The 13504-nt window shown below is 52.0% G+C and overlaps 1 protein-coding gene across 5 annotated transcripts in view; it reads right to left on the reverse strand.

The window, feature by feature from the left end:
- The window catches only part of LOC147122453 (netrin-G1-like), a 985713-nt gene that overhangs the window by 346198 nt on the left and 626011 nt on the right, over positions 1-13504 (reverse strand). For 4 of the 5 annotated variants that reach the window (XM_085983611.1, XM_085983609.1, XM_085983612.1 and 1 more), the window contains exons 2-3: positions 8342-9276; positions 718-1361 (exon numbers count right to left, since the gene is read on the reverse strand). In XM_085983611.1, the coding sequence (XP_085839737.1) occupies positions 718-1361; positions 8342-8584 (887 nt within the window). In that variant the 5' untranslated portion in view covers positions 8585-9276. Of the gene's footprint in view, positions 1-717; positions 1362-4575; positions 4673-8341; positions 9277-13504 lie in introns of those variants that run through there. The other variant, XM_085983610.1, reaches the window with a different exon arrangement.

Consider the following 13504-nt stretch of genomic DNA (forward strand, 5'->3'; position numbering starts at 1 on the left):
ACTCCACTTTCCTGACCGAAACCCATATCCCTCGATTCCCCGAGAGTCCAGAAATCCTTTGATCTCAGCCTTGAATATACTCAACGACTCCGCATTCACAGCCCTCTCGGGTAGAGATTCCAAAGATTCACAACCCTCTGAGTGAAGAATTTCCTCCTCATCTCAGTCTTAAATGACAGACCCCTTTTCCTGAGATTATGCCCCCCTAGCTCTAGACACTCCAGCTAGGGGAAACAACCTCTCAGTATCTGCCCTGTCAAAACCCTTAGCATCTTATATGTTTCAATGAGATCACCTCTCATTCTTCTAAACTCCAGAGATTATAGGCCCAATCTACACAATCTCTCCTCATAGGACAGCGCTCCAGAGTCAGCCCTGATAGATTGCCCCCAGATGTTGGCCCTGATAGAGAGCCCCCCAGATGTTGACCCTGATACAGTACCCTCCAGATGTTAACCTCGATGGAGTGCCTCCCAGATGTTGGCCCTGATAGAGTGTCCTCCAGATGTTGGCCCTGATACAGTACCCTCCAGATGTTAGCCTCGATAGAGTGTCCCCCAGATGTTGGCCCTGTGAGTGCCCTCCAGATGTTGGCCCTGTGAGTGCCCCCCAGATGTTGGCCCTGTGAGTGTCCCCAGATGTTGGACTGACTCGGCGCCCCCTGGGTGTGAAACGAGGGTTCAGCGACTCTGGCCAGAAGGGTCGAGGAGCTCTCACCGCCCGCGAATGTCCAGGTTGGAGATGGCGTAGAAGTATTTGGAGAGGTTGTGCTGGTCAACACTGGTGGCCCCAGTGGCCGGCCGGAGCAGCCTGACCCGCAGGTCGGTCAGGGTGAAGAAGTCCCTCAGCTCCTTGGTGGTGTCCAGCTGGCCGTACAGCGAGGCCATGTCGCGGAGACGGGGCCCCCCGAACAGGGCGAAACGCTCCTGGATCTCGAAGCGAACCATCTTGTCCATCTTCCACACGTAGCCCCTGGAGTACTCCTCCGTGCAGATGATGTCCAGCACCGAGGCCGGGCTCAGATCCCGGGCCGTTCTCGGCTCCATCCCGAAGGAGGTGAGGCAGTCGGCCGCGTAGAACTGGTAGGGCTGCCACGTCCGGCCGTGGTCCAGAGATTTCTCCAGGACCATCTGCTCCGGCCGGCCCGACTCGAAGGTGATGACGATGTCCTCAGTCAGCTCGATGGTCTTGCCCCAGGACAGAGTGATGTTGATCAAGAGAGGCTCGGGGAAACTCCTCCAGGAGATACTTTGCCAAAAGGTGTTGGGAATCCGCCCCTCATCATCCAGCATCAGCTCGGGCGGGTGTGCGAGCTCGGGCGTGTGAGCGTCACACTCGTTGTTGCACATGTACGGGTTCTCCTGGAAACAGAGACGGGAACAACACGGGTTAGATACAGAGTAAAGCTCCCTCTACACTGTCCCATCAAACAATCCCAGGGCAGGTACAGCACGGGTTAGATACAGAGTAAAGCTTCCTCTACACTGTCCCATCAAACACTCCCAGGGCAGGTACAGCACGGGTTAGATACAGAGTAAAGCTCTCTCTACACTGTCCCATCAAACACTCCCAGGGCAGGTACAGCACGGGTTAGATACAGAGTAAAGCTCCCGCTACACTGTCCCATCAAACACTCCCAGGGCAGGTACAGCACGGGTTAGGTACAGGGTAAAGCTCCCTCTACACTGTCCCATCAAACACTCCCAGGGCAGGTACAGCACGGGTTAGATACAGAGTAAAGCTCCCTCTACACTGTCCCATCACACACTCCCAGGGCAGGTACAGCACGGGTTAGATACAGAGTAAAGCTCCCTCTACACTGTCCCATCACACACTCCCAGGGCAGTTACAGCATGGGTTAGATACAGAGTAAAGCTCCCTCTACACTGTCCCATCAAACACTCCCAGGGCAGGTAAAACCCCACTAGTTCACTGATGTCCTTCAGGGAAGGGAACCTGCCGTCCTTACCCGCTCTGGGCCTATATGTGACTCCAGTCACACTCCAACGTGTTGACTCAACTGCCCTGTGAAGTGACCGAGCGAGACCCTCAGCTCCATCAAACCCGCTCCCAGCGGCTCAACAAGAAGGCCCACCCCCACCTTCTCAGGGTAACTCGGGATGGGCAATAAATGCTGGCCTTGCCAGCGACGCCCACATCCCCAGAGTGAATTTAATAAAGGAATGGCGGTTTTAAGTCAACATCTTGCCAGGGAGCTCGATGGGATTCTACACGTTGGAATTTAATTACAGAGAATGTGAGCTGGCAGGAATGAATGTTTGTTCAAGTTAATGAAACCCAGAACTCTGCACCTGGTGTTTGTGTGGAAACATTTCAGTAATGAGAAGACCAGAGGGAGGTTTCAGAGAACGGAAACCAGACTGGTGAAAGAATGAGAATCTCCAGCCCATCTTCAACAAGCAGTGGTGTCGGCCCACATTATTGACAGGGCCCTGTGTCGATTGGTCCTTATAGACCACAGTCATCTTTCATTAAACACTGAGCTTCCAATTTTAAACCGTCCGTCCCCAATGGGTGACCTCCTTCTAATGAAAGGTCTCCAATAAAGGGCCTTCGCTCCAAACTAACCTCCCCAGAGCCCCAGCCTCACTGAGACTCAGGGCTGTGAGCAGGTGTTCAGGGAACCCACGGACTGTCTGTGAAACCAGATTTAAACAATCACTTTAATCCCAGGCTCATTTCAGCTCCATCAGTGAGCAGGTTACTGGGGGTGGAAAATAAAATAGGAGCTCACAGCGAGAACTGAACTCCATCAACAAAAGACAAAGGGTGTTTCTGGTGAATGAGCCCAGGCAATGTGGGAGGAGGAGGAGGGAGGGAGAGGGAGAAAGAGAGAGGAGGGAGAGAGAGAGAGAGGAGGAGAAAGAGAGAGGAGGGAGAGAGAGAGAGAGAGGGAGGAGAAAGAGAGAGGAGGGAAAGAGAGAGGAGAGAGAGAGAGGGAGGAGAGAGAGAGAGAGAGAGAGGGAGGAGAAAGAGAGAGGAGGGAGAGAGAGAGAGACGGAGGAGAAAGAGAGAGGAGGGAGAGAGAGAGAGAGAGAGAGAGAGAGAGAGACTGATTTCTGCAGCACCTTTCACCGTCTCAGGACATCCTACAGCCAATGAAGTACTTTTTGAAGTGTGGTCACTGTTGTAATGTGGGAAACACGGTAGCCAATTAGCGCACAGCAAGCTCCCACAAACAGCAATGTGATAATGAGCAGATCATCTGTTTAGTGATGTTGGTTGAGGAATAAATATTGACCCCAGGACACCGGGGAGAACACACCTGCTCTTCTTCAAAATAGTGCCATGGGATCTTATACATCCAGCTTAAAGCACAGACGGGGCCTCGGTCCAAAAAGACAGCACCTCCAACAGTGCAGAATTCACTCAGTGCTGCCCCTCCGACAGTGCAGCACTCCCTCATTACGACCCCTCCGACAGTGCAGCACTCCCTCAGTACTGCCCCTCCGACAGTGCAGCGGTCCCTCAGTACTGCCCCTCCGACAGTGCAGCACTCCCTCAGTACTGCCCCTCCGACAGTGCAGCGCTCCCTCAGTACTGGCCCTCCGACAGTGCAGCGCTCTCTCAGTACTGATATTCTGACAGTGCGGCACTCCCTCAGTATTGCCCCTCCGACAGTGCGGCACTCCCTCAGTACTGCCCCTCCGACAGTGCAGCGCTCCCTCAGTACTACCCCTCTGACAGTGCAGTGCTCCCTCAGTACTGCCCCTCCGACTGTGCAATGTTCCCTCAGCACTGACCCTCTGACAGTGCAGCGCTCCCTCAGTACTGACCCTCTGACAGTGCAGCGCTCCCTCAGTACTGCCCCTCCGACACTGCAGCGCTCCCTCAGTGCTGACCCTCTGACAATGCACACAGCCCCCTATACAATGCATCCCTTTAGATGTTCCCATATCCCTCCGCTGGTCCGAAAGCCCCAATACCACAGGAAGATGATCGGGGAACACGGAAGGAGCAGGAAGTGTGAATGTCTCTATTCTGGTGTCGTGGTGTTCAAAGAATCACAGAATCTCACAGCACAGGAGGAGGCCATTCGGCCCATCGTGCCTGTGCCGGCTCTTTGAAAGAGCTCTCCAATTAGTCCCTGTCTCCCGCTCTTTCCCCACAGCCCTGTGAATTCTACCTTTTCGAGTATTTCTCCAATTCCCTTTTGAAAGTTCCTATTGAATCTGCTTCCACCGCCCTTTCAGGCAGCGCATTCCAGATCACAGCAACTCGCTGTAAAAACATTCTCCTCATCTCCTCTCTGGTTCTTTTGCCAATTCCCTTCACTCTGTGTCCTCTGGTTACCGACCCTCCTGCCACTGGAAACAGTTTCTCCTTATTTACTCGATCAAAACACTTCATAATTTTGAACACCTCTATCAAATCCCTTAACCTTCTCTGCTCTAAGGAGAACAATCCCAGCTTCTCCAGTCTCTCCTCATAACTGAAGTCCCTCATCCCTGGCACCATTCTAGTAAATCTCCTCTGCACCCTCTCCAAGGCCTTGACATCCTTCCTAAAGTGCGGTGCCCAGAATTGGCCACAATGCTCCAGCTGGGGCCTCACCAGTGATTTATAACTCAGTCCGTGGATGGAGTGAGCAGCGATCGTTGTCAGGGCCGGTCTCTGCATCTTCATCCCACTTAATTCAAGAACTCGGAGGGTTGTAGGGCTGGAGCGGATTGAACACAAGGATGAGAATTTTAAAATCTACAGATTCTGAGCAGGAATTAATGTCTTTGCCCCAACATTCCAGCCAGAGTCTGAATACATTCTCACCCTGGAGTCTTTCCGTCTCTCACCCACTCACAGTGAATACAGAAACAGAGAACAGAAGTTCAGGAGACGGAACAGATTGGGAAAGAAGGAGCGAGTACACGTGGAAAAAACTGTTCCATATTCAAACATGCAAACTACGGGATAAAGGCCGATAAAGTGCAGCAGCCGCCATATCGTTGACAGAAAAATGATTCACTTCAAAAAGTACTTCATTGGCTGTGAAGCGCTTTGGGAGGTCCTGAGGAGGTGAAGCTGACACAGTGACACCGAGTCTGGTCTCACTGGGTCCGGGCAGTGTTTCACACACAGCTCCCACAGTGCAATGTGGAACTGCTGCAAGATTTACCTCAAACACTCCTAGTATTTATATAACAGATTACTGATTGAGCTGGAGAATAATTCCCTCTGATAAACTGCATGTTCTGCAATAAATTACACATTTTCAATTATTGGTGAAACATATGGCTGATGATTAAATCAGGAGTTTTGCCTCTAACAAGGATGTAAGAACCAGTTATCCTGAGGAGATGATTAACTCAACGAGAGGATAATTAATATTTAGAAACAGTCCTGAATTTACATCTCAATGACTTCATTGCTGGACAGTTTATATCGGACTGAAACCCGCTCAGATCAGATTGTCAGGCACGGTGAGATTACAGCAACACTGATTGGGATTCAGTCTGGTGTCTGTTGGGCTAAATCGGATCCTCAGGAAATGAAAAGTCTCCCAGCAGCCCCAGAGAGACTGAACATTATAAACATCAGTGACCAGAAACACAATTGGACATATTCCCCACTGGAGATATTGGACAGGGTTCAGAGACAATTGGACATATTCCCCACTGGAGATATTGGACAGGATTCAGAGACACAATTGGACATATTCCCCACTGGAGATATTGGACAGGGTTCAGATACAATTGGACATATTCCCCACTGGAGATATTGGACAGAGTTCAGAGACACAATTGGACATATTCCCCACTGGAGATATTGGACAGAGTTCAGAGACACAATTGGACATTTTCCCCACTGGAGATATTGGACAGGGTTCAGAGACACAATTGGACATTTTCCCCACTGGAGATATTGGACAGGGTTCAGAGACACAATTGGACATATTCCCCACTGGAGATATTGGACAGGGTTCAGAGACACAATTGGACATATTCCTCACTGGAGATACTGGACAGGGTTCAGAGACACAATTGGACATACCCACTGGAGATATTGGACAGGGTTCAGAGACACAATTGGACATATTCCCCACTGGAGATATTGGACAGAGTTCAGAGACACAATTGGACATATTCCCCACTGGAGATATTGGACAGGGTTCAGACACAATTGGACATATTCCCCACTGGAGATATTGGACAGAGTTCAGAGACACAATTGGACATATTCCCCACTGGAGATATTGGACAGGGTTCAGAGACACAATTGGACATATTCCCCACTGGAGATATTGGACAGGTTTCAGAGACACAATTGGACATATTCCCCACTGGAGATATTGGACAGGGTTCAGAGACACAATTGGATATATTCCCCACTGGAGATATTGGACAGGGTTCAGACACAATTGGACATATTCCCCACTGGAGATATTGGACAGAGTTCAGAGACACAATTGGACATATTCCCCACTGGAGCTATTGGACAGGGTTCAGACACAATTGGACATATTCCCCACTGGAGATATTGGACAGGGTTCAGACACAATTGGACATATTCCCCACTGGAGATATTGGACAGGGTTCAGAGACACAATTGGACATATTCCCCACTGGAGATATTGGACAGGGTTCAGAGACACAATTGGACAGATTCCCCACTGGAGATATTGGACAGGGTTCAGACACAGGGTCAGGGGGTCCAGGGGGGTGTTTATAAACATTCAACCTTCCTCCTCACATCTATTACTGTGTCTAATTTTACAAACACTGCCACCCCTTATGCCGAGATGCTGTGAAGCAGCAAGTTTTGTGTTTTACGTGTCCTGACCTTTGCTGTTCAGTCCAGCAGGGTTACATATCCTCACAGTCTCTCTAAATGCAACTTATCAGATTGTTATTCTGTCTCCATGTCCTCACCATCACCAAGACCGCCTACTTCCACCTCCGTAACATCGCCCGTCTCCAGCCGGCTCAGCTCAACTGCTGCTGAAACCCTCACCTTTCTCACCTCGACACTCGATTATTCCAACGCTCTCCCGGCCAGCCACCCACCTTGCACCCTCCGGTAGCTCATCCAAAACTCTGCTGCCCATATCCTAACTCACACCAAGTCCCGTCCACCAATCACTCCTGTGCTCGCTGAACTACATTGGCTCCCAGTCCAGTAAAATTACCCCTCCCTATCTCTGTAACCTCCTCCAGCCCTATAACCCTCCGAGATCTCTGCGCTCCTCCAACTCTGACCTCTGTCCATCCCCCAATTCCTTCGCCCCACCATTGGCGGCCGTGCCTTCAGCTGCCTGGGCCCTAAGCTCTGGAATTCTCTCCGTAAACCACTCCGCCTCTCTACCTCTCTCTGCTCCTTACAGTCCTTCCTTAAAACCGACCTCTATGATCAAGATTTTGGTTACCTGTCGTAATATCTCCTTCAGTTCAAGAAGAACGCCCAGCACCACTTTCTCAAGGGGCAGCTAGGGATGGGCAGTAAATGCAGGTCTTGCCGACAATTCCTACACACCGAGAATGAATAAAAAAACTCCACCAAGATAATAATCCACAAGGGAGAATCGCCGGACTCCAAACGCTGCTCCGTTTAGGGCCTCGATATTTAAAGTTTGTTTGAAGGATATATTCAAAAACCACACTGAATAGAATCATAGGATCAGACAGGACAGAAGATGGCAGTTCGGCCCATCGTGCCTGTGCCGGCTCTTTGAAAGAGCTCTCCAATTAGTCCCACTCCCTGCTCTTTCCCCACAGCCCTGTGAATCTTTCCTTTTCTAGCGTTTCTCCAAGTCCCTTTTGAAAGTTATTATTGAATCTGCTTCCACCGCCCTTTCAGGCAGCGCATTCCAGATCACAAAAACTGTGTAAAAAACAATCTCCTCATCTCCCTCTGGCTCTTTGCCAATTCCCTTCACTCTGTGTCCTCTGGTTACCGACCCTCCTGCCACTGGAAACAGTTTCTCCTTATTTACTCGATCAAAACACTTCATGATTTTGAACACCTCTATCAAATCCCTTAACCTTCTCTGCTCTAAGGAGAACAATCCCAGCTTCTCCAGTCTCTCCACATAACTGAAGTCCCTCATCCCCGGCACCATTCTAGTAAATCTCCTCTGCACCCTCTCCAAGGCCTTGACATCCTTCCTAAAGTGCGGTGCCCAGAATTGGCCACAATACTCCAGCTGGGGCCTCACCAGTGATTTATTAAGGTTCACCATAACTCGCTTGCTTTTGGACTCGATGCCTCTGTTAATGAAGCAAATGTAGGAGTTTGGATGGAATTCCCTTTGATAAAGGCCGTTCAGTGAGCGTCCATTCACAGCGCGACACACAACAGAGGCTGGCTCAGAAAGGCTTCTACTCACCAGCGTGCAGTACATCTCGGGGGTCTCTCCACACGTACTGTCGGAGGGATCCAACCTGACCTTCAGGAACCTGGTGAGCAGGGCGGCCTCGGGCTGGCAGGCCATGTAATCCCAACTCAGCCCCTGGTCCCAGTGAACCTGAGTCTTACACAGGTCGTAGTGACCCCAGGACGGGAAGTGCTGAGCGGCGAGAGACAGGGCCGCCCAAAGGGCCTGAAGGGGCAACAAACCGGACAGACGCATCGCTCCGACTGGACCCCACACAGAGAGCGGTGATCTCGGTCCGTCTGGGGGTGATTCAGGGGGTCTCTGCTCCGACTGGACCCCACACAGAGAGCGGAGATCTCGGTCTGTCTGGGGGTGATTCAGGGGGTCTCTGCTCCAACTGGACCCCACACAGAGAGCGGTGATCTCGGTCCGTCTGGGGGTGATTCAGGGGGTCTCTGCTCCGACTGGACCCCGCACAGAGAGCGGTGATCTCGATGCTAGCAGATGTGCCGGGTGTTGGGATTCCAGCTGCTTTCCCAGTGTTGGTGCAGATGTGCCGGGTGTTGGGATTCCAGCTGTTTTCCCAGTGTTGGTGCAGATGTTCCAGGTGTTGGGATTCCAGCTGTTTTCCCTGTGTTGGTGCAGATGTTCCAGGTGTTGGGATTCCAGCTGTTTTCCCAGTGTTGGTGCAGATGTTCCAGGTGTTGGGATTCCAGCTGTTTTCCCAGTGTTGGTGCAGATGTGCCGGGTGTTGGGATTCCAGCTGCTTTCCCAGTGTTGGTGCAGATGTGCCGGGTTTTGGGATTCCAGCTGTTTTCCCCCAGCTGTTTGCTGTCAGACAGATGTTCTGATTGGCTGATCAGTTAGTACTGGGACCCAATGTGATGACTGTCTCCTGACCAGAGTCTGTTTCCCATCAATCATCTCTTCCTTCTGGCATCAGTTCCCTGTTAGGAGAGAAATAAAATCAATGAATTTTGGAATAGGTGCTGCTCCTGACCTTTGACCATCGACCTTCGGCCTTTGACCCCACCCTCAGACTCCGCCTCCCATTAGCTGCAGTGTTACAGAAATAATCACCAGTTGTGAATCACAGCAGCCAATAGGAGGCGGCTCAATGACTCTCGTTAAGATACCAAATGATCTAAGTGACCAATTATCCTTTATTTAATGATGTTGGTTGAGGGATAAATATTGGTCAGGACTCCGGGGAGAACTCCCCTGCTCTTCTAAGAATATTGCCGTGGGATCTTTTACATCCACCTGAGAGGATAGATGGGGTTTCAGCTGAAAGTCTCATCCAAAGGACAGCACCTCTGACATTGCAGCACTCCCTCAGTACTGCCCCCCCGACAGTGCAGCGCTCCCTCAGTACTGCCCCTCCGACAGTGCTGCGCTCCCTCAGTACTGCCCCTCCGACAGTGCAGCGCTCCCTCAGTACTGCCCCTCCGACAGTGCAGCGCTCCCTCAGCACTGACCCTCCGAAAGTGCAGCGCTCCCTCAGTACTGCCCCTCCGACAGTGCAGCGCTCCCTCAGTACTGCCCCTCCGACAGTGCAGCGCTCCCTCAGTACTGCCCCTCCGACAGTGCAGCGCTCCCTCAGTACTGCCCCTCCTACAGTGCAGTGCTCCCCCAGTACTGCCCCTCCGACAGTGCAGCACTCCCTCAGGACTGCACTGGGAGTGTCAGCCTGGATTCTGTGCTCGAGACTCTGGACTGTGATTGAGTCAGTTCCTTCAGGAGAGCGGAGGAGGAACAGCAGAATCAAAATCTCTTCTCCTCCCTCCATCATCTCCCCTCAATCTGAGCCGCAGCTCACACTGGAAAAGCAAAATTATTCTGATACTTAGTTTAAAAAGTCACCCCTTTAAACACGGTCACACTCTGGGTTTGGTGACCCTCCCACGGCCTGTTTCACGACACAAGGTGTTACTCTGGGCTGTGACTGATACACAGACTAGTAACGGAGATATTTATAACCCATTTTCTATAATAAATACTCCAGGATTTTATAAACTGCTACACTGCGAGCAGAAATAATCTCTCAATGTCTCACTTCCTCCCACGTAATGCTGTTCCCCTTCAGCTCGAGCAGCACAATCCACCGTCACCTTCTGGGCCCAACGTCACTCCTCCTGCTCAAACCCCAACACACGCTCCCCATCTCCAGTCACACCCCCAACACACACTCACCATCTCCAGTCACACCCCCAACACACGCTCACCATCTCCAGTCACACCCCCAACACACACTCACCATCTCCAGTCACACCCCCAACACACACTCACCATCTCCAGTCACACCCCCAACACACGCTCACCATCTCCAGTCACACCCCCAACACACGCTCACCATCTCCAGTCACACCCCCAACACACATTCACCATCTCCAGTCAAACACCCAACACACGCTCACCAGCTCCAGTCACACCCCCAACACACACTCACCATCTCGTCACACCCCCAACACACACTCACCATCTCGTCACACCCCCAACACACGCTCACCATCTCGTCACACCCCCAACACACACTCACCATCTCCAGTCATAACCCCAACACACACTCACCATCTCCAGTCACACCAACACACACTCACCATCTCCAGTCACACCCCCAACACACACTCACCATCTCGTCTCACCAACACACGCTCACCATCTCCAGTCACCCCCCCAACACATGCTCACCATCTCGTCACACCCCTAACACACACTCACCATTTCCAGTCACACACCCAACACACACTCCCCATTTCGTCACACCAACACACACTCACCATCTCCAGTCACACCACCAACACACACTCACCATCTCCAGTCACACCCCCAACACACGCTCACCATCTCGTCACACCAGCACACACTCACCATCTCGTCACACCCCCAACACACACTCACAATCTCCAGTCACACCCCCAACACACGCTCACCAGCTCATCACACCCCCAACACACACTCACCATCTCGTCACACCCTCAACACACGCTCACCAGCTCGTCACAGCCCCAACACACACTCACCATCTCGTCACACACCCAACACACACTCACCATCTCCACTCACACCCCAACACACTCACCATCTCGTCACACCCCCAACACACACTCACCATCACGTCACACCCCCAACACACACTCACCATCACCAGTCACACACCCAACACACACTCACCATCTCCAGTCACACCCCAACACACACTCACCATCTCCAGTCACACCCTCAAAACACACTCACCATCTCGTCACACCCCCAACACACACTCACCATCTCATCATGCCAACACACGCTCACCATCACGTCACACCCCCAACACACACTCACCATCTCGTCACACCCCCAACACACACTCACCACCTCGTCACACCCCCACAATCACCATTTCCAGTCACACCCCCAACACACGCTCACCATCTCATCACACCCCCAACACACGCTCACCATCTCGTCACACCCCCAACACACGCTCACCATCTCCAGTCACACCCCCAACACACACTCACCATCTCGTCACACCCCAACACACACTCACCATCTCCAGTCACACCAACACACTCACCATCTCCAATCACACGAACACACACTCACCATCTCGTCACACCCCCAACACACACTCACCATCTCGTCTCACCAACACACACTCACCATCTCGTCACACTAACACACACTCACCATCTCCAGTCACACCAACACACACTCACCATCTCCAGTCACACCCCCAACACACACTCACCATTGCCAGTCACACCCACAACACACACTCACCATCTCCGGTCACACCAACACACACTCACCATCTCTGGTCACACCAACACACACTCACCATCTCCAGTTACACCAACACACACTCACCATCTCCAGTCACACCAACACACGCTCACCATCTCGTCAGACCCCCAACACATGCACACCATCTCGTCACACCAACACACACACACCATCTCGTCACACCCCCAACACACTCCCCATCTCGTCACACCAGCACACGCTCACCATCTCGTCACACCCCCAACACACACTCACCATCTCGTCACACCCCCAACACACACTCACCATCTCCAGTCACACCCCCAACACACGCTCACCATCTCGTCACAGCCCAAACACACACTCACCATTGCCAGTCACACCCCAACACACACTCACCATCTCGTCACACCCCCAACACACACTCACCATCATCAGTCACACCCCAACACACACTCACCATCTCCAGTCACACCCCCAACACACACTCACCAGCTCCAGTCACACCCCCAACACACACTCACCATCTCGTCACACCCGCAACACACACTCACCATCTCGTCACGCCCCCAACACACGCTCACCATCTCGTCACACCCCGAACACACACTCACCATCTCCAGTCACACCCCCACACTCACCATCTCGTTACACCCCCAACACACGCTCACCATCTCGTCACAACCCCAACACACGCTCACCATCTCCAGTCACATCCCCAACACACGCTCACCATCTCGTCACACCCCCAACACACACTCACCATCTCGTCACACTCCCAACACACACTCACCATCTCCAGTCACACCAACACACACTCACCATCTCGTCACACCAACACACACTCACCATCTCCAGTCACACCCCCATCACACACTCACCATCTCCAGTCTCACCAACACACACTCACCATCTCCAGTCACACCAACACACACTCACCATCTCCAGTCACACCAACACACACTCACCATCTCCAGTCACAGCCCCAACACACACTCACCATCTCCGGTCACACCCCCAACACACACTCACCAGCTCGTCACACCCCCAACACACTCACCATCTCCAGTCACACCCCAACACCTCGAGTACTGTGTACAGTTTTGGTCGCCTCATCTGAGGAAGGATGTTCTTGCCATGGAGGGGGTGCAGCGGCGATTCACCAGGCTGATACCAGGAATGGCGGGAATGACCTATGAGGAGAGACTATGTAGTTTAGGGATGTACACACTGGAGTTTAGAAGATTGAGAGGGGACCTCATAGAAGTGTATAAAATTCTGACAGGTCTAGACAGACTGGATGCAGAAGGAATGTTTCCCTTGGCGGGTGAGAACAGAACTAGAGGACATAATTTAAGGATAAGGGCTAAACCATTTAGGACAGAGATGAGGGGGAATTTCTTCACTCAGAGAGTGGTGAACCTGTGG

Source organism: Somniosus microcephalus, chromosome 3 (genome assembly GCF_052327205.1).
Source record: "Somniosus microcephalus isolate GS21.2 chromosome 3, FLI_Smic_1.0, whole genome shotgun sequence".
Lineage (NCBI taxonomy): Eukaryota > Metazoa > Chordata > Chondrichthyes > Squaliformes > Somniosidae > Somniosus > Somniosus microcephalus.